The 27,642-nt window shown below is 42.2% G+C and overlaps 2 protein-coding genes across 5 annotated transcripts in view; one reads left to right on the top strand and one right to left on the bottom strand.

The window, feature by feature from the left end:
- Positions 1 to 9,288: 9,288 nt before the first annotated feature.
- LOC109892531 (lysine-specific demethylase 2B) overlaps positions 9,289 to 27,642 on the top strand; it is a 46,515-nt gene continuing 28,161 nt past the window's right edge. For 2 of the 4 annotated variants that reach the window (XM_020485120.2, XM_020485121.2), the window contains exons 1-12: positions 13,591 to 13,704; positions 14,292 to 14,436; positions 15,298 to 15,376; positions 15,527 to 15,573; positions 16,021 to 16,199; positions 16,292 to 16,398; positions 21,007 to 21,100; positions 21,522 to 21,675; positions 21,876 to 21,991; positions 25,616 to 25,742; positions 26,073 to 26,482; positions 26,594 to 26,680. In XM_020485120.2, coding sequence (XP_020340709.1) covers positions 13,672 to 13,704; positions 14,292 to 14,436; positions 15,298 to 15,376; positions 15,527 to 15,573; positions 16,021 to 16,199; positions 16,292 to 16,398; positions 21,007 to 21,100; positions 21,522 to 21,675; positions 21,876 to 21,991; positions 25,616 to 25,742; positions 26,073 to 26,482; positions 26,594 to 26,680 — 1,578 coding nt within the window. In that variant the 5' untranslated portion in view covers positions 13,591 to 13,671. The other 2 variants (XM_031826405.1, XM_031826406.1) reach the window with 2 other exon arrangements.
- Positions 10,900 to 12,906, bottom strand: LOC109892533 (calcium release-activated calcium channel protein 1). The gene is made up of 2 exons (XM_020485125.2): positions 12,492 to 12,906; positions 10,900 to 12,188 (listed from the first exon to the last, which is right to left on the bottom strand). The coding sequence occupies exons 1-2, from the start codon at positions 12,603 to 12,605 to the stop codon at positions 11,628 to 11,630; spliced, it is 675 nt and encodes a 224-aa protein (XP_020340714.1). The 5' UTR covers positions 12,606 to 12,906; the 3' UTR covers positions 10,900 to 11,627.

The raw sequence follows: 27,642 nt of genomic DNA on the forward strand, positions 1-27,642 counted from the left end.
TCTACGATACATAAAACACAAAAAAATGGTGTTCATGGGAGGACACCATGGAAGAAACCACTGCTGTCCAAAAATAGTTTGCAAAAGTGCACCTGGATGTTCCACAGTGCTACTGGCAAAATATTCTGTAGACAGATGAAACTACAGCTGAGTTTTGAGGGAACACACAACACTATGTGTGGAGAAAAAAAGGCACAGCACACCAACATCAAAACCTCATCCCAACTGTAAAGTATGGTGGAGGGAGGATCATGGTTTGGGGCTGCTTTGCTGCCTCAGGGCCTGGACATTGACAGAAAAATGTATTCCCAAGTTTATCAAGACATTTTGGCAGGAGAATGTTAGGCTATCTGTCCTCCAATTGAAGCTCAACAGAAGTTGGGTGATACGACAGGACAACGACCCAAAACACAGAAGTAAATCTACAACAGAATGGCTTTAACAGAAAAAAATCCTGACCTCAACCCGATTGAAATGTTGTAGCATAACCTCAAGAGAGCGGTTCACACCAAACATCCCAATAATATTGCTTAACTGGTACAGTTCTGTAAAGAGGAATGGTCCAAAATTCCTCCTGACTGATCTGCAACTACAGAAAACGTTTGGTTGAGGTTATTGCTGCCAACCAGTTATTAAATCCAAGGGTTCACATACTTTTCCCACCCTGCACTGTGAATGTTTACATGGTATTAATAAAGACATGAAAATTTATAATTGTGTGTTATTAGTTTAAGCAGACTGTGTTTGTCTATTGTTGTGACCTAATTTTATGACCAATTTATGCAGAAATCCAGATATTTCCAAAGGGTTCACATACTTTTTCTTGCCACTGTAAATGCCCTCCAAAGAAAGGTCGGTGGACCAGGATTCAAAGATCAGATTAGGAAAGAAGAGTTGATGTTTGTTCAATTGCATTTAGGACATTGTACATTGAACTCGGCAGGGTAGCCTAGTGGTTAGAGCGTTGGACTAGTAACCGGAAGATTGCAAGTTCAAGCCCCTGAGCTGACAAGGTACAAATCTGTCGTTCTGCCCCTGAACAGGCAGTTAACCCACTGTTCCTAGGCCGTCATTGAAAATAAAAATGTGTTCTTAACTGACTTGCCTAGTTAAATAAAGGTCAAATAAAATTACATCTGGTTGGCAAGCATGTGAAGGGTTTGTGTATGGTTGGTGGAACATGTGTTATATTGTTGTAAGTATGTTGCAGAGAGGGCAAGATTGGCATGTAGGGTCATTGAGGTTGGTTGGTGGGATTTGGGGGTGATGAGGGACTATTAGAAGTTAGTAGGGGACTTTTTTAAATTTTTCTCAGAAGTACTGAGTTAGGTAGGAGGATTTAGAAATGTTGTAAACTGTGATTGACCACACACTCCAGCACAGTAGGTGGCGGCATGCACCTTTAACGTTGGTTTGTGGACTGCCATTATATCGTAGACGAAGAAGCAGCAGCAGCAGCAGCAGCAGCACTACTCCAGGAACAGGAACCTACCCCTGGCTTAGTTTGTTGACAACATGTAAACTATATTTCATCTCCAATGTTTATTGAAAACATAAATACATTTACACAATGAGCACTTGCTATCTCTCTCATCTCTCAAAATACAGTTGTTGGTAAGCTAGCTAGCAAATTTCAGCCATATTACTATTAACATGAAATCAGTCAAAACATGTCATGGTATCAAGAATAACATTAAACTAGCTGAAACTAGTCACTTGCTTACGATTCCCCACATGGCAGTTTATTGTCATTGTTGGCAGCTATCTGGCCATTCAGAATCACAACAACTCACGGACTTCTGCCCCATTTAAGCGTATGCATCGTTTTTGTGATGTTGTCAGCTAATCCATCTATACTTCAGTGATTGCCACTCATCATGATTCATGTCTATTTTTACCACCTAGCTAGCTATCTTGACCTAATGTCAAATTTGACTTTGCTTTGAAAGACTAGCTAAAAGGAGCTGTTTACTTGGATACATGGTACAATTTGTGTTAATAAATGTTTTTTTTTAGCTGTAAAAGTAATGTGTAATATAAACAGGTCCTAACATTAGGTCCTAACATTAGCTAGCAAGTTTGCACATGAATCAGCAATTATTTTCTTATTTTGTTTATGTTTTGGTTGTCAGTTGAGCAGACATTGTAAACAAACAATATACCTATAGCTTCAAAATATAAACTATTTTCAACTACCTGTACAATGAACACACTACATACACACACTTAACATGCGTACACATGCATACCGATGCAACTCACATTTTCACACTCACCACAAACACTGATGCTACAGTTTAGTCTTATCTATCCTGTTTCCTTGTCACTTTACCCCTACCTATCAAATCAAATCGTATTTGTCACATGCACCAAATACAACAGGTGTAGTAGACCTTACAGTGAAATGCTTACTTACAAGCCCTTAACCAACAATGCAGTTTTAAGAAAAATAAGTGTTAAGTAAAAAATACAAAATAAAAACAAATTAAAGAGCAGCAGTAAAATAACAATAGCAAGGCTATATACAAGGGGTACCGAAAGAGAGTCAGTGTCCGGGGACACAGGTTAGTCGAGGTAATAAGTACATGTAGGTAGATTTAAAGTGACTATGCATAGATAATAAACAGAGTAGCTGGAGCCTTTGACCATTTTTAGGGCCTTCCTCTGACACTGCATGGTACAGAGGTCCTGGATGGCAGGAAGCTTGGCCCCAGTGATGTACTGGGCTGTATGCACTACCCTCTGTAGTGCCTTGCGGTCGGAGGCAGGGCAGTTGCCGTACCAGGCAGTGATGCAACCAGTCAGGATGCTGTCGATGGTGCAGCTGTAGAACTTTTTTCAGTCTCCTGAGGGGGAATAGGCTTTGTCGTGCCCTCTTCACGACTGCCTTGGTGTGTTTGGACCATGATAGTTTGTTGGTGATGTGGACACCAAGGATCTTGAACTTCTTAACCTGCTCCACTACAGCCCCATCGATGAGAATGGGGGTGTGCTCGGCCCTCTTTTTCCTGTAGTCCACAATCATCTCCTTTGTCTTGATCACGTTGAGGAAGAGGTTGTTATCCTGGCACCACACAGCCAGTGTTCTGAACTCCTCCCTATAGGCTATCTCATTGTTTTCGGTGATCAGGCCTACCACTGTCGTGTCATTGGCAAACGTAATGATGGTGTTGGAGTCGTGCCTGGCCATGCAGTCATGAGTGAACAGGGAGTACAGGAGGGGACTGAGCACGCACCCCTGAGGGGCCCCCATGTTGAAAATCAGCGTGGCGGATGTGTTGTTACCTACCCTTACCACCTGGGGGTGGCTCATCAGGAAGTCTAGGATCCAGTTGCAGAGGGAGGTGTTTAGTCGCAGGGTCCTTAGCTTAGTGATGAGTTTGAGGGCACTATGGTGTTGAACGCTGAGCTGTAATCAATGAATAGCATTCTCACATAGGTGTTCCTTTTGTCCAGGTGGGAAAGGGCATTGTGGAGTGCAAAAGATATTGAATCATCTGTGGTTGTGTTGGGGCAGTATGCAAATTGGAGTGGGTCTAGGGTTTCTTGGATATTGGTGTTGATGTGAGCCATCACCAGCCTTTCAAAGCAGTTCATGGCTACAGGCGTGAGTTCTACGGGTCGGTCGGTAGTCATTTAGACAGGTTACCTTAGTGTTCTTGGGCAGAGGGACTATGGGGTCTGATTGAAACAATACAGACTGGTATTACAGACTCAGTCAGAGACAGGTTGAAAATGTCAGTGAAGACACTTGCTCTCGCATTACACGTCCTGGTAATCCGTCTGGCCCTGCGGCCTTGTGAATGTTGACCTGTTTAAAGGTCTTACTCACATCGGCTATGGAGAGCGTAATCACACAGTCACCCTGAACAGCTGATGCACTCATGCATGCTTCAGTGTTGCTTGCCTCGAAGCGGGCATAGAAGAAAATGTAGCTCGTCTGGTAGGCTCGTGTCACTGGGCAGCTTGCGGTTGTGCTTCCCTTTGTAGTTTGTAATAGTTTTCAAGTCCTGCCACATCCGACGAGTGTCGGAGCTGGTGTAGTACGATTCAATCTTAGTCATGTATTGACGCTTTGCCTGTTTGATGGTTCATCGGAGGGCATAGTGGGATTTCTTATAAGCTTCCGGGCTAGAGTCCCGCTCCCTGAAAGCAGCAGCTCTACCCTTTAGCTCAGTGCGGATGTTGCCTGTAATCAATGGCTTCTGGTTGGGGTATGTACGGAAAGTCACTGTGGGGACGATGTCATCGATGCATTTCTTGATGAAGTCAGTGACTTATGTGGTGTACTCCTCAATGCTATCAGAAGAATCCCGGAACATATTCCAGTCTGTGCTAGTAAAACAGTCCCGTAGCTTAGCATCTGCGTCATCTAACCACTTCTTTATTGACCGAGTCACTAGTGTTTCCTGCTTTAGTTTTTGCATGTAAGCAGGAACGAGGGAGAGGGAGAGCTTTGTATGCGTCTCTGTGTTTGGAGTAAAGGTGGTTTAGAGTGTTTTTTCCCCTCTGCTTGCACATTTAACATGCTGGTAGGAATTAGGTGAAACGTATTTAAGTTTCCTTGCATTAATGTGCCCGGCCACTAGGAACGCCGTCTCTGGATGAGCGTTTTCCTGTTTGCTTATGGCCGTATACAGCTCATTGAGTGCGGTCTTAGTGCCAGCATCGGTTTGTAGTGGTAAATAGACAGCTACAAAGAATATAGATGAAAACTATCTTGGTAAATATTGTGGTCGACAGCTTATCATGAGATACTCTACCTCAGGCGAGCAAAATCCTGAGACTTCCTTACTATTATTTTTCGTGCACCAGTTGTTTACAAATTAACACAGACTGCCACTCCTTGTCTTACCGGAGGCAGCTGTTCTATCTTGCCAATGCACCGAAAACCCAGCCAGCTGTATGTTATTCATGTCGTCGTTCAGCCAAGACTCAGTGAAACATAAGATATTACAGTTTTTAATGTCCTGTTGGTAGGATATACATGATCGTAGTTAATCTATTTTGTTATCCAATGATTGTAGGTTGGCTAATAGGACTAATGGTAAAGGCTGATTATCCTCTCGCCGTCGGATCCTTGCAAGTCACCCCGACCTACCTCCCCGATATCTCTGTCACTTTCTCCTGCGATTGACAGGGATGAGGGCCTTGTCTTGTGTCTGAAGTAAATCCTTTGCCTCCGACTTGTTAAAGAAAAAATCTTCTTCCAGTATGAGGTGAGTAATCGCTGTCCTGATATCTAGAAGATATTTTCGGTCATAAGAGACGGTGGCAGAAACATTATGTACAAAATAAGTTACAAATAACGCGAAAGAAAACACACACAATAGCACAATTGGTTAGGAGAACGTAATACGGCAGCCATCTCCTGTGCCTTTGGAATACATGACTACCTCATACCCCTGAACATCGGCTCGGTATTGGTACTCCCTGTATATAGTCATGTTATTTTTAAAAACTTGTTATTCATTGTTTATTTGTATCATTTTATTCGGATCCCAATTAGCATTTGCCAAAGCAGCAGCTATTCTTTCTGGGTTCCACAAAAAAACACAAAACATGACAAGTAATATAACACTGATACACAAGGATAGTCACACAAATGTAAAATACAATGAAATACAAACAATACAAAAAAACAAAAAAAATGGTATGTTAGTGTGTCTGCGTGGCCTTGAATTTGTTTTGGACTTGAGGACTGTGAATAGACCCCTGATGGCATGTCTTGTGGGGTATTTTTTAAATGTATTTTTATTTCACCTTTATTTAACCAGGTAGGCTAGTTGAGAACAAGTTCTCATTTACAACTGCGACCTGGCCAAGATAAAGCAAGCAGTGTGAACAGACAACACAGAGTTACACATGGAGTAAACAATTAGCAAGTCAATAACACAGAAAAAAAGAGAGTCTATATACATTGTGTGCAAAAGGCATGAGGAGGTAGGCGAATAATTACAATTTTGCAGATTAACACTGGAGTGATAAATTATCAGATGTTCATGTACAGGTAGAGATACTGGTGTGCAAAAGAGCAGAAAAGTAAATAAATATAAACAGTATGGGGATGAGGTAGGTAAATTGGGTGGGCTATTTACTGATAGACTATGTACAGCTGCAGCGATCGGTTAGCTGCTCAGATAGCAGATGTTTGAAGTTGGTGAGGGAGATAAAAACCTTTTTCTGTATGTATGGGTGTCTGAGCTGAATGTTATTTGATTATGCAGACAATCTGGAATTTTCATTACAGTAATACTTCTCATAACTAGAAGAGAAGCAGTTGATCTATCGTCAACCCTCAACCAGGATAGACTGGCATGCATGTTGATGTTAGCTCTGTATGCGCAGTTAAGGGCAATGCCTGCTGTTCTGTTTTGAGCCAGCAGCAGCTTTGCTAGTTCTTTCTTTGCTGCACTTGACCATAATACCGGACAGTAATCAAAAGTGTGTGTATTGACATTCATATTGCACTGTACAGCTTTACCTAAGGATAGGGGATCAATGAAATGGGCTATCAGTCTACTCAATACCCAATATATTTTTTTCTAACATCCTCCTCAGAGCTACGATGCTAATGTTCCCTGGGTGTCACTGAGTAGACTGATAACCCAATCCATAGAGGCTGTACAGTGAAATAAGAATGCCTCCAATGCAATTCTAAAGTCTAATAGATCCAGTGTGATTTCAACAGATTTTTGTCAAATTAAACGTTGGTTGAATTTATATAAGAACATTTCAACCTCGTTTAGCATGATCTATTTCAGCATGGCATGATTCCACTATTTGTATTATTTGCATTTGACATTCATTGAGAGACCTTTATGTTGAAAGCAAACAGCAAATTCCACTGTTGTGGCTAATCTTTATTGTGGTTAGCTTCACATAGGTGGGTCTGACCACCATTAATCAAATAAGAACCGTTTTATAAATTAGGGGTATTTTAGATGATTACACTTAGCTAGATAGTTAGCTAGCTAACTACAGCTATTGAAACAGATTGTCGTTGTTGCTATGTTTTTTGGGAAGAACATAGTTTGCATCCATCAGCTTTTTTTAACGACCAGCACTGTCTCTAGAGCTTGGGTAAGTGTGTCTGCGCTCGTGCAGCAGCGGCATGGGCACCAGACACAACTTTAGCAGCATCATAGTGTAACAGTATAACTTTAGACCGTCCCCTCGCCCATACCTGGGCGCGAACCAGGGACCCTCTGCACACATCAACGACAGTCACCCACGAAGCATCGTTACCCATCACTCCACAAAAGCCGCGGCCCTTGCAGAGCAAGGGGAACCACTACTTCAAGGTCTCAGAGCAAGTGACGTCACTGATTGAAACGCTATTTAGCGAGCACCACAGCTAACTAGCTAGCTATTTCACATCCGTTACACTCACCCCCCTTTTGACCTCCTCCTTTTCCGCAGCAACCAGTGATCTGGGTCACGGCACCAATGTAACAGTATAACTCTAGACCGTCCGCTCGCCCATACCCGGGCGCAAACCAGGGACCTTCTGCACACATCAACAACAGTCACCCACGAAGCATCGTTACCCATCGCTCCACAAAAGCCGCAGCCCTTGCAGAGCAAGGGGAACCACTACTTCAAGGTCTCAGAGCAAGTGATGTCACCGATTGAAATGCTATTTAGCGCGCACCACCGCTAACTAGCTAGCTATTTCACATCCATTACAATAGTATACATATTGGTGAATTGTTGTGACATGAAATACGAGTGATAGTGTAATCAATGTGTAATAACTATGCAAAAAATGAAATGTTAAATTATTATGTGACGTGCAGTCATATTCGGGTCCTGATCGGTCAACATGCTTAGACACGTCAAATAGTGTTATTTGACATGTATATTTTTTGACACTCAAAGACCCAAACGGCGTTCCATACCATTCAGTGTTTGTTTACATTTATAATGTTTACAAACATTGGAGCAAAACAAGCTTATATTTTGGGTTCTCATGGAGTGTGACAGTTTATACGTTTTTATTTTATAAGTTAGCATTCAGAAGTTATATTCTTCAAGGACCAATTGATATATAATTTAGTCCAAAAATGGATGTAGCAACTACAGATTGACCCTTTTAAGTCTATCAAAAGTGTGCGACTTTGAGCATATGTCCATTTGGCCTATGGATTTATTTTATCAGCATGAATTGGATTGAGCAATTAAAGCCCCACTTTTATTCCATAGGCTTGGATCTGCACTATGCAGCTGTTACAAGAGAGCATTTTTGACTGGCTGTCCACAGGTTTCAAAAACAATGATTGATAGGCAGCTTAAACTTCTTGAATTGAACCATTATGGGTTCAGCTACACATTTTAGATTTGTGAACAGCCATCCACAACAACCACAATCCGTAAGGCGTAAATAGCTAAATGAGAAAGCAGCAGTGTGATTCACATCAATGCGCTATGTAAATATCAATAATAAGTGATATTCGTATCACCATAGACTGCACCACTGCTGTCATCCTTACCTCCAAGCGTTTATTCAAATTGGTTAATCTTTGGATGACGACAGCAATCTCACTATTGGAAGACATAGTTTGGACTGTAGCCTACAAAAGCCTATTCTTGCTCTTTTCCCGCGATTGATCCAACTAATTTGGGGTGTCATCAAAGTTGGCTCTGATTTGTGGTCAGACTCTTTCAGGTGGAACAAATTTAAACTTTCGCATTTTTTCAATACTGTTTTGAATGTCATTGAGAAAACAGAAGTGTCATATTTTTTTCTCGCAAACATCATTTCTGAATGTAAAAGTAATCATCAAATTTTTCAAAAGTATCCAATCTGATTACAATATTTTTTCTGATAATGTAAGATGCTGTTTATTCAGTCTATGGAGATGAATACACAGGGGATTAGTTGGAGAGCAAGACGCATGGTACTACTGTTGCATGACATAGCCTAGATTTTGCACACATCAGGTATTAGGCCTAGGTTTAAAGGCTTTAACCCTCCATCTTCATTGGCCGTGCAGCATTTAGGGTGATATGGCCTCTGTAGGGCATTCACACTTCTTGCGCTTCACGGAACAGTGCAGAGCTGTTGTGAAGGAAGTTGTCAAGGAAGTGAGTTTGTGTTTATACTAGACCTCCCGCCCCCACTTACCATCAACCAATCATGTCAATGCGGACCTATACGGATCCCTCGGCTTTGTTAAAACATTTTCGTTATGCACGGCGATGCGGTACAGAGCTCAATTTGGCCACTGTATGTCTCAAGAGGCTCGGCAATTGCGTCACACCATCCATACCGCGCCCCCGACCATCTTCCAGATCAAGCATAAATTCTCTTTTACTGCGTCACCATTTAGACCCATGGACCGTGACTGGTTCTCTCCATTTTTTCTTAATTTTTTTTCAACAGGTAATAAGGATGTAACTATAGGACCTACACTTTTTTCCTTTCCCACTATACTGTATCTGAGGGAGAATGGCTGAAGACAAACATCACGGACAGGGCATGTTTCGTCTAGGTAGGGGCATAATTATCTTACATGGAAGTCTCATGACTGTCACCACGGGTGCGTTCAAGACAAAGTTGATTGAGAGTTGATGTATATTAAGCAATTGTAGCCTACATTTGCATGCATCTTTATTAGTGTAGATGAGCTGTCCCCAACTTTGACAATTTGTCTGGAATTCAATGAAACACTGCAAGAACGAAATATTGCACACAAGTCTGTTACTGTGGCAACAGCAATTACTTCATAAAACATGTATTTGGTAGAACAACGTGAATGAATTTGGTTTGGATTTGCGTGTAAACCATAACAGTATGTCAGGTTTTGAGATTGGCTTCAACACAAATTAGGGAATCAAGGGAAAAAAAACGGTATGAAGGCAACTGTATGGGCATGGGGAGTTATTTTACCTGGACAAAGGTCAGCTTTATGAGGGCTTCTGGGTGGACAAATGTGGAACAGTGTCGGACTTTGGAAGAGAAGAGGCAACAACAACCACAATATAACAACCACAAACTCCTAAAAGGTACATACTTTGTATTTTGAAGCATTTAAAAGTTTGTATTTTACTGGGTGTTGCAGGTATGGTGCTGTGCCCCCTATCAGACCAGGGTTCAAATATCTCAATTATTTCACATTTCAAAGTATTCTGATATTTAAGACAAGTAGTTTAATATTGGAATGTAATTAGGAAAGTATTGGCAGCTTTTTGAAAATACTCAAATACACTTCCATGCATTAAACCCAGGTATTTGAAAATACTTTTAAATTACTTCCAAAATAAGTAATTGCTTCAGGCTGCATTATTTGAAAAATAAAGAACCAATAATAAAATACACATGTATTTGAACCCAGGCTGATGATTAATTCACTGTATGGTGAGGTGTACCACCTTTCTCTGCTTAAGGTACATCTGTTGGATGTAAAATCAGTTTTAATGGAAACATAGTCAACATACCACAGTGAATAGGACATACCACAGAAGGACAACAGGAGGACCACCCTCCTGTTGTGCTTCATCTCTGTTGATCTCTGGACATGTAGTAAAATGCCATTAATTGTTAAATTAAGAGAGCATATCATCATGAGTAAGATCTTAACTTTACTTCTCTGAAACAGGACCACTGAACATGATCAGACTTGTAATGAGGTCACAGCGCCATCTGTCTATCATTCCCCAATGGCAATTTGAGGTATTAAATATATCCTAGAAGCAAAACAAAAAGCAAAAGGTTTAAGGATGTGCGTATGACCAAACTTTTCTATATTTACCAAGACCTACCAACTCAATGTACAAACAAGCCTTTTACAAAGCAAATTGTGTTGAGAAAGAATATGTGCAGTTCATTTCTGTATTCACTGTTTAAGCAGCAGTGAAAATAGCCTTTCAATGTCACAAAAACATTGTTCAGACAACCACGGTACAAAATGTTTATTTCAATAACAAATTGTTTACATAGTAGTAAACTGTTGTGAGTTTATGTAGTAACATTTGGACTACAAATAACTTAAGGAGGCCGATTACATTTAATATCAAACATTAACTCTAAAAAGTAAAAATCAGAACATTAGGTTGAATACAGAACATATTCACCTCTTACAGAAGTAATGCCACATTCAAGACAACTCGGAACTAACATTTCCTGCTTGGAAACTCATTGTAGAAAGATGAGGAATGGGTTTCCCACTTCGAAAATATCAGAATCGTTCAATAGGAAGCTCTACGCAAATTTTTACTTGCGAGGTTCAGAGTTGTCTTGAAAACACCATAAGACCTTCAGTGGTGCTCATAACAATAAAGCAAGCCACCTTGTCACAATAGATTGTTAATGAGAGCCCTCTTCAGCCCCATGCATTATTATTACCTGCAAGGTAATTATTTTTTTATATATTTTTTTAACTGTCCACAACACAATGCTCCAAGTGCCAGTTAAGACAGTGATGTTTTTTTCTGTTGAAAATGTGTACATGCGTTAAGTGGCATAGTTTTACAGTTATATGCAAGTTTTAAAAAATCTAGAAATGTGAACATTTCAAACAGTGAGTAGCACAACACTTTCATATAAATTATGTTGTGTTTTTAATAGAAATGACAATACTTTTGCCATGTGGTAGAGATATCTATCTTGTCAGAGTGGTCAGTCTTTAAGGGAATTGAGAGCTGGGGGATTGCATGAGGGATTCCCCTCTGCCGTCCAGCTCATTCTGCAGCCTGGTCAGGTTGGATAGCTCCTCCAGCTCCTGGAACTGCCTGTCTGTCTTGTGGCTGACAAGGGAACGGTAGAAATGTACAGCAAATACTATAAATATCAGGCCAAAAGGCACCATGATAGAGGTGGAGGTGATGGCAGCAGCCACACCTGCAGATATGGTCCCATTGTTGGGGTTGTGGTTCTTAGGCCTAATGGGTAGAAATTTGACCCAGCAGAGGAGTACAACCTCAGCCAGGAAGAGCAGGGTGCCAATGACTGTAGAGAAGGCCCAGGCCAGCTCGATGTGGTGGTGCATTCGCTCATGTGGAGACTCCTTCACTGAGTTGAGGTTGTGAACGTTGCTGACTGCCTCAATGTTAGGCAGAATGCAGGTACTAACCATCAGGGCAAAAAGATGAACGGCCACCAACACAGTGGTGCAGGCACTGAATGCAATGAGGAGACCAGGTGGGTAAGGATAGGTTGTGTCCAACTGAACCTCCACCATTGCTACCTAGAGAGGAGAAAGGGATAGTAACCGTATGAAATGTATCAGAAAAAAATAGCATTCAAGACAGACCGTCTGGAACTAGAGATCTATAAAGGGGGAAAAACGTCCTGTCAAAAATCCATCCAGACATGATCTTTCCAAATGAAGAAAAACTGCAATGCAAAACTAGGGGGTGCAAAGAATCTATACAACATGAGATGAATACACAAGGATTCTGCTTTTGGATGATGCCTAGCCGTCATCATGCTACGGACATCAAAGACTTGCCTTTGCTGCAATGCATCTTTGGGCGAGTATATTCCTTACCATAGCGAACCCAGATAGTAGAGCAGACGTTCGACTGGAAGCCTTCAGTTTTGCTCGACTCAAGTAAAGCTTCCTCCAAGACAGTGCTTGCAATGAATGCTCGTTCAGACTCATTGTGCCGCTGAAATTGAATAGACTGAACAGGCGTTGTTTGATACGTATCTGGCTGTATAATAATAACGGTAGGCGTTAGCTAACCATAGATAACATCCTCGGTGTTCAAATAAATTGATGTAGAAATTGGCAGCAGTTCAGATACTTTCAATCGATTTTCGTTAGCGCTATGTTGACATTAAATAATGACAAAGTATTGTAAGTATAACGCTGTTTAAACTTCATACCGTCTACTTCTTCTGCAGCGCCTCTGAACCGAACACCTAGACCCTGCTGTTTCGCTCGAGCTGGCTGCACCCATAAGCCATTGCGGCGAAGCTAAATAAACTACGCACAATTCTGCCCATCCATAATAAGTTAGTTGGATCATACAAACAGAAATACTTTAAACTTTCACATTGTAACTAGTTACTCTGAAACGATATTTATAGTGCGTACAATAATTTGGTTACTGTCATTAGTCAGTCATGCAGGGCCATTCGTGGAAAATAGAACTTGGCTATCTGAAACGTATGCCGGTGAAGAATGCGAACCAAACAGTGTCAGTTATACTTGCAAATGATTTATAATAATTTGAACGACAGTGGATGATTATAATTTAGCTATTCCCATGACACGTTGATACAAATGTCTAGCTACTAACTAACAATTTGCAATAATCAATTGAATCATTTTAGACAATGTTCCCACTGCCCATTGTGCCCAATAGCGTACATGCATGCAATATATCCATATTGAGGGATCTAAACTAGAGCGAGCGAGCATGCATGTGGACTCCAAGCAGCTTTTGTTGTGCATGCAATTGCAGGTCTATGACAGACCGCGAAAAAGTCGTTTGTTATGCATTCAGAACTATTTTCATAGTTGCATTGAAGAATAGTAGTGTGGGAGGTGACGCATGACGTTGTCCAACAATGTTTTGATTCTGTCGGTGACGTTATCCAGCACAAAACAAATATGGTTACCACTTAGTTGAGTCGAAACGCAGTGATAATTAGTTTAAATGTGATTATTATAATTTTTTAAATGAAGGGCTGAACAGATACACTAGGCAAGGGCTCAGATCATGGAAGCTGGTGCAGATTCTGGACGCAAGCTGGTGTGTAGCATTATTACCCTATTCTAGCATAGCTAGCCTCGCTTTTAACTGGACTAGCTAGCTAGGTTAGCTGAGATATCAGTGGTAGCCTAGCTTATCATAATTTCATTGACCCTCAGAACAGAAGGTGTCATATGTTAAAATTTGACAAACGTCAGCTTTATGTAGTTACTTAGGCTATATTTTACTTGGAAAATGATAGACGTCATTCACAAGCCCACTCAGACTTTGCGTACCGTTGTTATTGTGCATCTTAGCACGTTATGTTAATGTTTGTCTTGGACATAACGATTGAGATTATTAACTAGCATTGTTTAATCATCTGTAAAGGTGTTTGCAGCTAAAGGCCCACCTACAACCACAAATACAGCATAGCCACGTGCACCACTGTTTTATTGTGATCTCTCTCGAGCCTACATAAGAATGTACTGCCTGGCCTATGCTTTTTCTAATTTGAAACGACCGCCCTTATTCAAAGCTATACTTGCATATTCATTATATACTCTACTATTTTGAGAACATTATTGGTAAGACGTGAAAAATATTGTCTCCTACTTTTATAACCTGTATTTTCATTCCTCTACTAGCGCTCCATCTGCCGGACAATGTACGACGAAAATGAGGACTTCTCTGACGTTGAAGAAATTGCAAATGTCAGGGGTTTTAATCTGGAGGAGAAACTTGTTAGCAATTCGTACAACAGACATTTCGTTCAGTTGATGGACGGCAAAGGTAATTTAAAATAAAATGCTTAATTCATCATTTTAGCTTACCACACTCACTGTCCCCTCACTGGTGGACACACTTAAAGGCCAGGGCAGTCAAAAACGTAATTTCCTTGTATTTCATATATTTCCACACTGAGGTTGGAATAATACTGTGATAATGCCCATTTAGTGTAAGAGCTGTTTGAAAAGACTGCCTGAATTTTCAGCCTGTTTTGGTAGGATGGAGTTGTGGTGTGCCTTGTGACATCACCAAGTGGTAAATTAGTTAATACACCAATAAGAAAGAGCATTCCAAACCTCTGCCAATAACAGCTAGTTTTCCCATTTTCCCCTCCCCACTCAGACCACTCCCAGACAGTCTTAGGAAAATGATTGCTTGAGAAATTGTTCTTTGCTAAGAAGCTACTGTATTTTTTATTTTTTGCATTTTAATTGAAAACAATCACAGCAAGGTACTTAATTATTACAGAGAAATTATTTGATATTGAGATAAAAATGTCTGCATTGGGCCTTTAAAATGTTCTTCCTTTTCATCCATTGCATTCACACACATTAGGGGAGAAGTTCCATTTGGTTAATTAGTCTTTGTGCAGGATGTCCTCACACATCTATGGCAGTGTTTAGACAGGTAGCTGAATTGTGATATTTTTTCCACTAATTTGTCTTTTGACTAACCACAACAGATCTTTTCACATCAGATCTTTTTCAGATCTGAGTGGTCAAAAGACCAATTAGTGGGGAAAAAAATACCAAAATTGGGTTGCCTGTCTAAACGCAGCCATTGAGACACACACACAAATTGTACTCTACTGTACCATGTGCGGAGTGAAGATATAATGAACACCTACACTTTTCTTCTTCTCAGATTTCACGTATGAGTATGTTCAAAGAGAAGCACTTCAGACCCCTCTTATTTTCAAAGCCAAAGATGGACTGGGGCTCAGGTGAGAGATGAGTACAATATGAAGACGTGTGAACAATAAAGCCCTATTTAGCCTATTAAATATTCTTGTTTGCCTTGGTTAAATATTAGGTTTTGTGGAATGGTTTGAAGGTAATATGCTTATCTTGACTTCATTCTTGAAAAAATACAGAATGCCAGACCCAGAGTTCACCGTCAGTGAGATTAAGGGTTTGGTTGGTAAGTCTATCTTTTAAATATTAGGCATGGTACATATTCCTTTCACTGCATAAATACTTATCTTAGACTCATCATTTAGTTTGGACAGCAGGGCCCACACTGTACTCAACAATACCCTGCATTTGTTGATGAATGAAAAGCATGCTGCCGGAAAAGGTGTCAAGTCAAAAAGTGTGTGGGTGTTGATGGAAACTTTTTTAAAGCCTGTAATGCAGGGTTCTTTCACTTATGGAACAAACATTAGATGACTCACTTTACCAAGATGCATTTCAGAAATATCCAGTGCAGACACAATACACATAGGCCTATCCATCTATATTACAGAAAGTCAGACTGAAATCAGTTATAGTTAAATGGCACTTTTTACTAAATTACCTCTAATAGGATCTCTCATGTGACATGGTAGTGTTCAGGTTTACGGTAAGACTGCTGTGTTTGTGTTTGCAGGTAGCCGTCGTGCCGTTGATGTGATGGACGTGAGCACTCAGAAAGGCTCTGAGATGAGCATGGCCCAGTTTGCCCGCTACTATGAGACGCCTGAGGAGGAGCGGGACAAACTCTTTAATGTTATCAGCCTGGAGTTCAGCCACACCAAACTGGAGAACCTCGTCAAGAGGCCCACTGTGGTAAGATGGCACCGCCAGGTATTGATTAATGAATCCATTATGAACAAGGGCAAATTTGACAGTGAATGCCAACTGTCAACTCTCTCTTATAGGTGGATCTAGTGGACTGGGTGGACAACATGTGGCCCCTTAAACTGAAACAAAGACAAACTGAAGCCACTAATGTCATCTCGGAGATGAAGTACCCCAAAGTACAGAAGTAAGTAATTTGTCTTTTAGAAATTCAGTTAGTTATTGTGTGCAATGTCAAAGTTACTTTTGAGGTGTGGACCTGTTACAAAAATGCAGTTGATTGTACATAACAGGAAAACACTGAAGCACATGCCAAAGTTTCTTTTAAAAAGCTGTGAGAAAATTGCTGCTTTGCTGGGAGGAAATATTAGCTTACTCCTCCTTTTTCCAAAGTCCCTTTGCCCTCTCTCTTTTAGCCCCTTGCTGTCATTCACTTCCTCTGATGGTTCTAGATGGTTGCTAGGCAGCAGGGCTCTTTCATGGTAGAGGGCGGTTCTTCACAGGATGCCGAAGTGACTTCATGGCTCCTCCTCAGCCAATCAGCTACCAGCATTATGACATAGAGGGCATTCAAGAGCCAATTGTGCCCTCCCTTTCACCCTCACTCTTCCCCTCTCTCTTTCTAGCTCTCAATTTCACTCTAATATTCTCTCTCTCCTTCTATTCTCACTCCTCTCTATTTTTTACTTAATGGTGCAGGGCAGAAATAAAATCCGGAGCAGTTCTCTCCTGTCTGGTCGGTGACCAGCGCATGGGGGGTGGGGTGGGGGGTGGTCCTGAGCGAACCGGGTCAGAGAGAGGAATAGCTGTCGGGTACGTCTCTGTCTTTTATTGGGAAAAGCTGTTCAGATTGAGAGATGTCGGGAGTACTCTACCATGTCATTTGATTTATTTACCCTGTCTTTAATGGAGACGCTCAAGGGCTGGTGTGATTGATCGTGAGTGGTGTTTTGTAGTGGGATGTTGGGCTTCTATAGCCCAGGGTCTGCTCACTCTCTGTCCAGAGGAGAGCCGCAAACTGCTGTGCAATAGGCTGGGGATCTGTGTGTGTGATTATGTGAGTGTCTCACAGGTTCAGCAGATGGGCCCTCAGTGAAGTCTGTAAGCCAGACAGTATTGTGCGTCTCGACATGTTCTGTTCAGTGTCGGTGATATGTGTCTATATGGATGAGGTGACCTTCTCCCTCTGAGTGGGAGCATTTATAATGTGCTTACACTGGCAGTTTCCACCATTACCTCAGTCAAGGTCATACTCCGGTCTCCAGCCCATATGAACCCTCTCCTCCGGTGTCTCTGTGGGAAGGTGCAGATACACTGCTGTGGGATGGATGACAAGCCTGTATCTGTCTGACTGGCCTCATACAGTAAGAGTCAGCCGGGGCTGGAGAACTATAACTTAGCCATGCAACTAGACCAAATCAAATGATATGTATGGACAAAATGAGCCGTGTTGACAGGATGGGAAGTGGTCAATATTTTATGAGCTACTGCTACTGACTGGATCAGAGGAGGCAAACAAGCCTGTATTGATCAGCTGCCTGGTGTTATTGAGACTCCTGGTGGACTCGTGTTGCCAAGAGAGTTTGTTCCCCCTGCATCAGGACCAGGGTTTATGTTGATCAGTGCCAGGTATAGAATTAGTATATGGTTTATTCATCACTCATTTTGGATGTCCCATGGCTTTAAGAGTGGAATTTCTACCCTGCCATATCCATAGTAGAAGTATCACAGCCTTTTTACTAGGGCTGTGATGATACCAGTATCACAATTTTTTCCATGGCAAAAATGGAAACATGAAGCAGACCAAAACTCTAAAATATTGTGTGCTATAGCTTGGAATTATTATTTTTTTGACTCTGGATGACAACATAATGATGTTTGTTTCCAACATTAGGGCTGTGATACTGGTATCGTCTCATCCCTACTTTTTATTTGGCCATTTTTTAATCTATCACACACTCTGTGTGGTATGCACTTGTTATTAGCAGATTTCAATCTGATAAACCTTGAGCGTAGACTAACTGTGCTGGCTGCAAAATGATACCAAGAGAACAGATGCACCATTTTAGCCTACATACAAATCAAACCACCTAACAAAAATCATGACTGTGGCTCTAACAATAATGTGCCATGTAATGATAGTATGGCCGGGATGATACCAGTATCGCAAAACTTATTAGTATCGTGGCAAGGAAACTAAACACAAAGTGTCACCAGGTGGTGAGGGTAGGTAACAACATCTCCACCTCGCTGATCCTCAACACTGGGGCCTCACAAGGGTGCGTTCTGAGCCCTCTCCTGTACTCACCCACGACTGCGTGGCCATGCACGCCTCCAACTCAATCATCAAGTTTGCGGATTACACTAAAGTGGTAGGCTTGATTACCAACAACGACGAGACGGCCTACAGGGAGGAGGTGAGGGCCCTCGGAGTGTGGTGTCAGGAAAATAACCTCACACTCAACGTCAACAAAACAAAGGAAATGATTGTGGACTTCAGGAAACAGCAGAGGGAGCACCCCCCCCTATCCACATCAATGGGATAGTAGTGAAGAGGGTAGTAAGTTTTAAGTTCCTCGGCATACACATCACGGACAAACTGAATTGGTCCACCCATACAGACAGCATCGTGAAGAAGGCTGAAGAAATTTGGCTTGTCACCAAAAGCACTCACAAACTTTTACAGATGCACAATCGAGAGCATCCTGTCGAGCTGTATCACCGCCTGGTACGGAACTGCTCCGCCCACAACTGTAAAGCTCTCCAGAGGGTAGTGAGGTCTGCACAACGCATCACCATCATCAACTACCTGCCCTCCAGGACACCTACACCACCCAATGTCACAGGAAGGCCATAAAGATCATCAAGGACAACAACCACCCGAGCCACTGCCTGTTCACCCCGCTATCATCCAGAAGGCGAGGTCAGTACAGGTGCATCAAAGCTGGGACCGAGACACTGAAAAACAGCTTCTATTTCAAGGCCATCAGACTGTTAAACAGCCTCCACTAACATTGAGTGGCTACTGCCAACACACTGACTCAACTCCAGCCACTTTAATAATGGGAATTGATGGGAATTGATGTAAAATATATCACTAGCCAGTTTAAACAATGCTACTTAATATAATGTTTACATACTCATTACTCATCTCATATGTATATACTTTACTCTATATCATCTACTGCATCTTTATGTAATACATGTATCACTAGCCACTTTAAACTATACCACTTTGTTTACATACCCTACATTACTTATCTCATATGTATATGTAACAGTATAACTTTAGACCGTCCCCTCGCCCATACCCGGGTGCGAACCAGGGACCCTCTGCACACATCAACAACAGTCACCCACGAAGCATCGTTACCCATCGGTCCACAAAAGCCGCAGCCCTTGCAGAGCAAGGGGAACTACTACTTCAAGGTCTCAGAGCAAGTGACGTCACCGATTGAAATGCTATTTAGCGCGCACCGCTAACTAAGCTAGCCTTTTCACATCCGTTACATATATACTGTACTCGATACCATCTACTGTATCTTGCCTATGCCGTTCTGTACCATCACTCATTCATATATCTTTATGTACATATTCTTTATCCCTTTACACTTGTGTGTATAAGGTAGTAGTTTTGGAATTGTTAGGTTAGATTACTCGTTGGTTATTACTGCATTGTCGGAACTAGAAGCACAAGCATTTCGCTACACTCGCATTAACATCTGCTGACCATGTGTATGTGACAAATAAATTTGATTTGATTTATGTTGTCATTCAGTCACATTAATTTATTTTCCAAGCTATAGCACATTAAGTTACATACAGATGCTTTTTAAAGGATCAAAGAGTTTTGTCTGCTTCGTGTTTTCAGTTTTGTCATGAAAAACATATTGCGATATTGGTATCGTCCCGGTCGTAAATGATAGTGTTCCATTTTCTCCACTGAAGCCCTGGAGTCATAGCCTCGCAAGCCGCCTGATTTCGCGAGCTTACATTGTTTTACTATAGCGCAGCTGTAATCATTCTGGTTTATATGAGGCTACTGGAGTCAGTGGTCGGGTCCCATTCTATTAATAGACCTGTTCTCATTCTTATCTCACTGAATTACTGAATGATTTATGTCCCACGGAGCCCTAATCATTCCACAATTAACTTCCAGAGGAGAGGCTGTTGTGAGCGATTCTCTAAGCTTATTTGTGGTTACTGATTTTTGTTGTTGTTGGTGTTTGTTGGAATAGGGTACTGGCGGATTTCAAACAGATATTGTGGTTGAGCTGCTTGTTTCTTAGAAATTAATCACAAAGACATTTTCATCCAAATAACTTTCATATTCAGTTGTACATTGCACAGCTGGAATGTTGAAATGGTACAATTTACTGTATAGTTTCTGGGGTAAGAACAATGAACAAAAAACGAGCTCACTTAACATTTCTAACACACTTTTTTGATATAATTGGTGACCGTACTGCACATCTTTTATTCCCCCTTTTGGTTTCTGATGTTCATTCAGCTCAGCCCCCAACACACAGCCTTCTTAGTTACATTTGAGTCATTTAGCAGATGCTCTTATCCAGAGCGAATTGCGGGAGCAATTAGGGTTAAGTGCCTTGCTCAAGGGCACATCAACATATTTTTCACCTAGTCGGCTCAGGGATTCAAACCAGGGACCTTTTGGTTACTGGCCCAACGCTCTTAACGTCTAGGCTGTCAAACAAAGAAAATATGCTCCCCTAGGTTCGTCATAACTATTCAGATCCAGTGGGTCATCATTCACCCGTCTCATGTCCCTCTGTAGGTACTGTTTGATGAGCGTGAAGGGCTGCTATACTGACTTCCACATTGATTTCGGGGGCACGTCTGTGTGGTATCACGTGTTCAAGGGAGGAAAGGTAAGTTGTCATGTTTGTTTTCCAGATTGTATGTGGCAAAATAATGCATCCTGAGGCTCTCTGGTATACCCTCCCCCAATCCTGGTACTGTACATGTATTCTATTTCTGTCGAGGCGCTACAAATGAACCTGTTCCCTGTTTGTCTCAGCAATTGCTGCAGAGTCAGCAGACCTCAGAGGATTGTTGCTAGGGCATCCGTATGCACACCTTTGACGGATCACATTATACAAACTTGCAAAGGTCAAGCGAAGGCATGAAGAGGAAGCGAGGGGGAAGAACATTATGTGAAAGGATGAACAAATCTCTGAAATGTGCTGACTTCTCTAATATAAGCTGTAACCTTGAGAAATATATCGCCCTTGTTGTTAGATGACAACCAAAGCCACATCCCCAACTTTTATCTCCCTGTCCTGTGCTCAGGTGTTCTGGCTGGTGCCTCCGACACCTCATAACCTTGCCCTGTATGAGGACTGGGTTCTGTCAGGCAAGCAGAGTGACGTCTTCCTGGGAGATCGTGCAGATGGCTGCCAGAGAGTTGAGCTAAAACAGGGCTACACCTTCTTCATCCCCTCCGGTGAGCTGCCTAGCATTTTGCTTTGATCTATTCCTATCATAATATCATGAATATCATTGTAACAAACCATACAGTATATGCACTGCTTTATTCAGCCATGTGTTTGAGAACATGTTTGGGCATACCATGTCTGTCTGCCTGAGCATGTTTTGAGTGGGTCAGCTGGTTCTCATGATGTTTCCCTGACTGTCCCGTTTCAGGCTGGATTCATGCAGTCTACACCCCCGAGGACACACTGGTGTTCGGAGGCAACATTCTGCACAGCTTTAACATTCCCATGCAACTCTCAATCTATGAGATAGAGAACAGGACTAAGGTAGGCTGTCTCATACAGGTGTTCCAGTACTGATGCTTCACTCCACCTCTGACCTGCTCCATTAGTGAAACCATTAGTGAAACTAAACTGTGTCTCTACAATGAAGATGGATGGGGAAAAAGCCTCACCTCATACAAACAAGTCTAGGTCACTTAGTGTGCTATGTCAATGAGTATGAGAACTGAATAGTCTCTTCCTCAGCCCCTACCTCTGTTTTTTTACAGATCTGAACTGGATAGGGGAAGTTGGGAAGCTAGGGATTGAAACAAGGCAGGAATGCGACACAAAGTCCCAGGTGCTGAACATTCTGTCATTTGCATTACCATCCAATTGAGAAACAGACTGATGTGCTAATGATGGCGCGGATGAGGTCTGTGCCCGCAAAAAAAAATCCATCCATATTCATGTGGAAATAGTCTGTGACAGCGGTTTATGTAAAATCAGAATACAGAGCTAAAAGGGCAGAAATGAATCACGGAGCTTGTTGTGTCATATTGGCTTAATCTCTCGTGGAGAGATCCTGCGCGTAAACCAAAGAATCTGACACTGACTATTTGAATGTATAATTGGGCAAAGGTGGTGCTTAAGCAATTTTAAACTCCAGGGGTGATAAACACAGGTTCAATTAGTGGAGGGGAGGGGGTTTTGGCTGAGAGTTTCTTTTTGCTAGGGTGGAGACTTCGCAAACCGAACCGTATGGACCCAATGCAGCTGATCAAATGACCCAATATTTACATTCTGGGTTAACTGAGATTACATACTGGCAGCCTGAGACTGAAATACTTAAAGGAAATAGTGTTTCTCTTCTTTTCACAAACTCCCAGGGGCTTCTTAAGTTGATGAAATATAGTGTATACGAGCCTATTGCTTTTGTGTGTATGCATGTGTTTGTACTGTATATGACCTAATGAGAGGAATGTCTAGAAATATTTCACTATTTTTATTCCGGTATTCTTTCCAATAATAAGATCGCAGTAGTTGCTGTAATGATATGGATGCTTGTCCTGCAGGCTTTGAGATTTATATGGATACTTGGCTAAATGTAGCTTTCTCAGTTATGATGGATAGCTGGTTAGAAGAGTCAGCTTTGTTGAAAGTACAGTACTATTTTTGTTTCTGCTGGAAAAGAGGTATGAGAGAAACAGAGACAGTTTCATATGCTCCCCAGGGCTTGGCACGTTGCGTTCACTCTATTTTTACACCTCAACACAGAAATGGAGCTGGAGAAAGAAAGGATTTGCACTGAAAAGTGTTGATCTGTATGATTCCTCTCAGCGAGATAAATATAGCTGTGTTTCTTAGAGGAGAGTGGGAATCAGATCATGCTGCTGTGTCTGAGAGGGCAAGCTCTCCCTGGAGAGATGGGAATGAATGGAAGAGCTTGGCCTTGAACAGGGCCTCTGGTTTGCCAGTGTGTGTTTAACGTAACCGTCTCTATCAAATGCAGTTGAATTGTTCAACTAGTTTCTTACACGACATGACCAAAAATATGCAATCCAGTCAGACACAAGCATTAGTGAGGTCGGAGCTGATGTTGGATGATTATGCCTGGCTCGCAGTAGGCTTTCCAATTCATCACAAAGGTGTTTTATGGGGTTGAGATCAGGGCTCTGTGTAGGCCAGTTAAGTTCTTACACACCGATCTCGACAAACCATTTCTTTATGGACCTCGCTTTGTGCACTGGGGAATTGTCATGCTGAAACAGGAAAGGGCCTTCCCCCAAACTGTTGCCAAAATCACATTCTATTTGTCACATGCGCTGAATAAAACCGGTGTAGCATTCCACAGTAAGGTCAAGTTTACAAGCCCTTAACCAACAATGCAGTTTTAGAAAAATATTTACTAAATAAACTAAAGTAAAAAATAAGAGCAACAATAAAATAACAATAACGAGGCTATATACAGGGGGTACCGGTACTGAGTCAATGTGTGGGGGTACAGGTTAGTTGTGGTAATATGTACGTGTAGGTAGGGGGAGAGCGAAGATGTATAGATAATATACAGCGAGTAGTAGCAGCAGCGCCAAAAAAGAAAGGAGAAGGGGGGGGGGGGGGTCAGTGCAAATAGTCCAGGTAGCCATTTGATTAGCTGTTCAGCAGTCTTATGGCCTGGGGGTCGAAGCTGTTAAGGAGCCTTTTGGACCTAGACTTGGCACTCCGGTACTGCTTGCCGTGCGGTAGCAGAGAGAACAATCTATGACCAGAGTGGCTGGAGTCTCAGGCAATTTTTAGGTCATTCCTCTGACACCACCTGGTATAGAGGTCCTGGATGGCAGGAAGCTTGGCCCCAATGATGTAATGGGCCGTACACACTACCCTCTGTAGTGCCTTGGCCGAGCAGTTGCCATACCAGGCAGTGATGCAACCAGTTAGGATACTCTCGAGGGTGCAGCTGTAGAACCTTTTGAGGATCTGAGGACCCATGCCAAATATTTTCAGTCTCCTGAGGGGGAATAGGTTTTCTTCACGACTGTCTTGGTGTGTTTAGACCATGATAGTTTGTTGGGGCGGCAGGGTAGCCTAGTGGTTAGAGCGTTGGACTAGTATCCAGAAGGTTGCAAGTTCAAATCCCCAAGCTGACAAGGTACAAATCTGTCGTTCTGACCCTGAACAATACAGTTAACCCACTGTTCCTAGGCCGTCATTGAAAATAAGAATTTGTTCTTAACTGACTTGCCTAGTTAAATAAAGGTAATAAAAAATAAAATAGTTTGTTGGTAATGTGGTCACCAATGAACTTGAAGCTCTCAACCTGCTCCACTACAACCCCATCGACGAGAATGGGGGCGTTCTTGGCCCTCCTTTTCACAGTGTGGTGCCAGGACAACAACCAACACCAATGGGTGTGGCTGAAATAGCAGACTCTACAAATTTGAAAGTGTTTCCACATACTTTTTATTATATAGTAGCAGTCAAAAGTTTGGACATGCTGTGGTAGCCATGCTGGTTAAGTGTGCTTTGAATTCTAAATAAATCACTGACCGTGTCACCAGCAAAACACACCATCACACCACCACCACCTCCTCCTCCTCACGATGGGAACCACACATGCGGAGATCATCCATTCACCTACTCTGTGTCTTACGAAGACACGACAGGGAACCAAAAATCTCACATTTGGACAGATCAAAGGACAGATTTCTACTGGTCTAATGTCCATTGCTTGTGTTTCTTGGCCCAAGCAAGTCTCTTATTCTTATTGGTGTCCTTTAGTTGTAGTTTCTTTGCAGCAATTCGACCATGAATGCCTGATTTACACAGTTTCCTCTGAACAGTTGATGTGTGTCTGTGACGCATTTATTTGGGCTGCAATTTCTGAGGCTTGTAACTCTGATTAATTTACCTTTGCAGCAGAAGTAATTCTGGGTCTTCCTTTCCTGTGGCGATCCTCATGTTTTAGCCTAGAGTAAATGATAACTGTCTAGTCCCAGACATTAGGCCTACTGCTTGAGTATTAATACAGAAGGAAGTAAATAAACCACCAGACCTACAGTGAAGATTAGGCGTTAACTCTTGTTAATCATTACAAAATGGTAGCAGACTAAACATGGGAATGACTTCCCTCATTGTCTTTTTAGAGACTTTTGTTCTCTTAATGACATTTTCTCTCCAAACTCATTTCAGGTTCAATCCAAGTTCCGCTACCCGTTTTACAATGAGATGTGCTGGTATGTCCTGGAGAGGTACGTGCATTGCCTGACCAAGCGCTCCCATCTCGCTCCGGAGTTTCACAGAGATCCTCTGCTAATCGGTGAGTGAGCCCAACTAATGGAGCTGTTTAACCAGTGCCCCGGGTGTGTCAATGAATGCTGCTTCAATCTTTCTTCTATCCCGAGAGCTCCTGCCTTGCACTCTTGTTGTAATTACCACTCACAAGTGGGTAACACTCTAATCCTTTGCTAAGAGCCAATGTTATAACACTTCTGACCTCTGTTTAATCAGTGAGACTGCGTTATTACAGAAATGATAGCTAGCATGATGAAAGTGACAGAAATTATAATCTGACCGGAATGGTTACACATATGGAGCACACCAGACTGGTCCTTTAGTCTTCTCTCATCCTCCTCCTGCACTTCTTCAGATTTGGAGACGAAGCTGAGCACTGAGAGCCCCTCCTCTGACTCGCGGAGTCAGGACATGGACGAGGAGGACTCCTGCGAGACGCAGCAGGAACGAGATGAACGGAGTGACAGGTCAGCATTTGATGACCCCTGCTCTCCTGATAACAGGAAGGGTAAACCCAGCGCCCCTCAGCCTCTTAAAGCTGCCTTGGATGATAGCTGCAACCCCACCTCCATCCAGCCTCCAGAGTTCCCCAAAACCCCCTCTGGTTCGCCAGGCTCAGAGTCTCAGAGTAAATGGACTCATTTGACTGAGTTTGAACTGAAGGGCCTTAAGGCCCTGGTGGAGAAGCTGGAAGCACTCCCCGAAAATAAGAAATGTGTCCCAGAGGGCATGGAGGACCCCCAGGCCCTGCTGGATGACATGAAGGTATGTGCCTATCCCAGCTCAGCTCTAATGTATTTTCTGTCTCTGTGTAAATATCTGGACGTACCATTACAAAACACAGGAACTTACATTACTCTTTTACCCGTTCCCCAGGTTGTCTTGAAGGAACATGAAGACGATGATCCCAAAATGGCTGCCACTGGTGTACCTGTGGTGTGCTGGCCCAAGAAGTCTTCCAAGGTGAGAATGCGGTGTTTATAGCCTCAGTATTGTCATTCATCTGTCATCTGAAAGCCTGCCCATATTCATACTCTGTCTTGGCCTAGTAGAGCAGGGTGTATATCGTGATTTTGGTACTCGTGTCTCTCTATCCTCTCTCTCAAACTAGATTATCTTCTTCCCTAGAGCAGTGGTTGTACTTATTTGCATAATTTTGATTTAGCGGGCTGCAGAATTGCCTAACGAGGGAGATAATGAGATTTTCTGTATTTTTTTGCTCCTCATCTCTTCCATGTCACAGCTGGGTCTCATCCACAGTGTCTGTCATTGTTGGATAATTAACACTGTTCTGCTTCATCTTGTTTACCAAGTGAGGGCTTTGAGTTTACTGATAAAAGGTTAACTAAAACTATGCTCCTTATGGGTGATGTATCTAGGCCTATTGATCAGCTTGACAAATAATTAGCAAATAAATCTGACTTATTATTTTGTATCGAAGTCCAAAAATGCTTAATTGTGTCACTGCATCTCATTAGACATCACTTCTACTGTTGTATTGACTAAGACAGAATGGGGATTGAGGGGAGGAGTGGCGGCATGATAGAAAATGATCTGTGTGAAGCCCCTTTTGATCTTTAACTTCCTGTACTGCATTAAAGCTCCAACCACAGTACAGCTGGACATAAAGTAGAATCCAGAGCAGAGCAATCAAAGCCAGATTCACTGATGCAGCGGGCAGGCAGGAAAGCAACAGACTAGATCAATCCCTTACAAAGAAGTGTGCTGTGAACACAGTAGCACATAGCTGCATATGGGATGGATTTTGGTCATAGAAATCTGTTGTCTGCTGCTCCCCCTACACGTCGTTGATCAATTTAAAGGCCAGCTGCTGATTCTGTGGGCTCTTTGTGTGTTCCTTTTGGAATAAAACACCATCTGTCTCTCTATTGGCTGAATTTGTCTGGTCTTCCTTCCCAGTGATC

This window comes from Oncorhynchus kisutch, linkage group LG6, assembly GCF_002021735.2.
Source record: "Oncorhynchus kisutch isolate 150728-3 linkage group LG6, Okis_V2, whole genome shotgun sequence".
Taxonomy (NCBI): domain Eukaryota; kingdom Metazoa; phylum Chordata; class Actinopteri; order Salmoniformes; family Salmonidae; genus Oncorhynchus; species Oncorhynchus kisutch.

What these genes read in the sequence shown, in the direction of transcription:
- LOC109892533 (XM_020485125.2), bottom strand. Translation starts at nt 12,605, where the DNA reads ATGAGTCTGAACGAGCATTCATTGCAAGCACTGTCTTGGAGGAAGCTT. An exon ending in TACTATCTGGGTTCGCTATG is followed by an intron (nt 12,189 to 12,491) that starts GTAAGGAATATA and finishes TCTCCTCTCTAG; the next exon opens with GTAGCAATGGTGGAGGTTCA.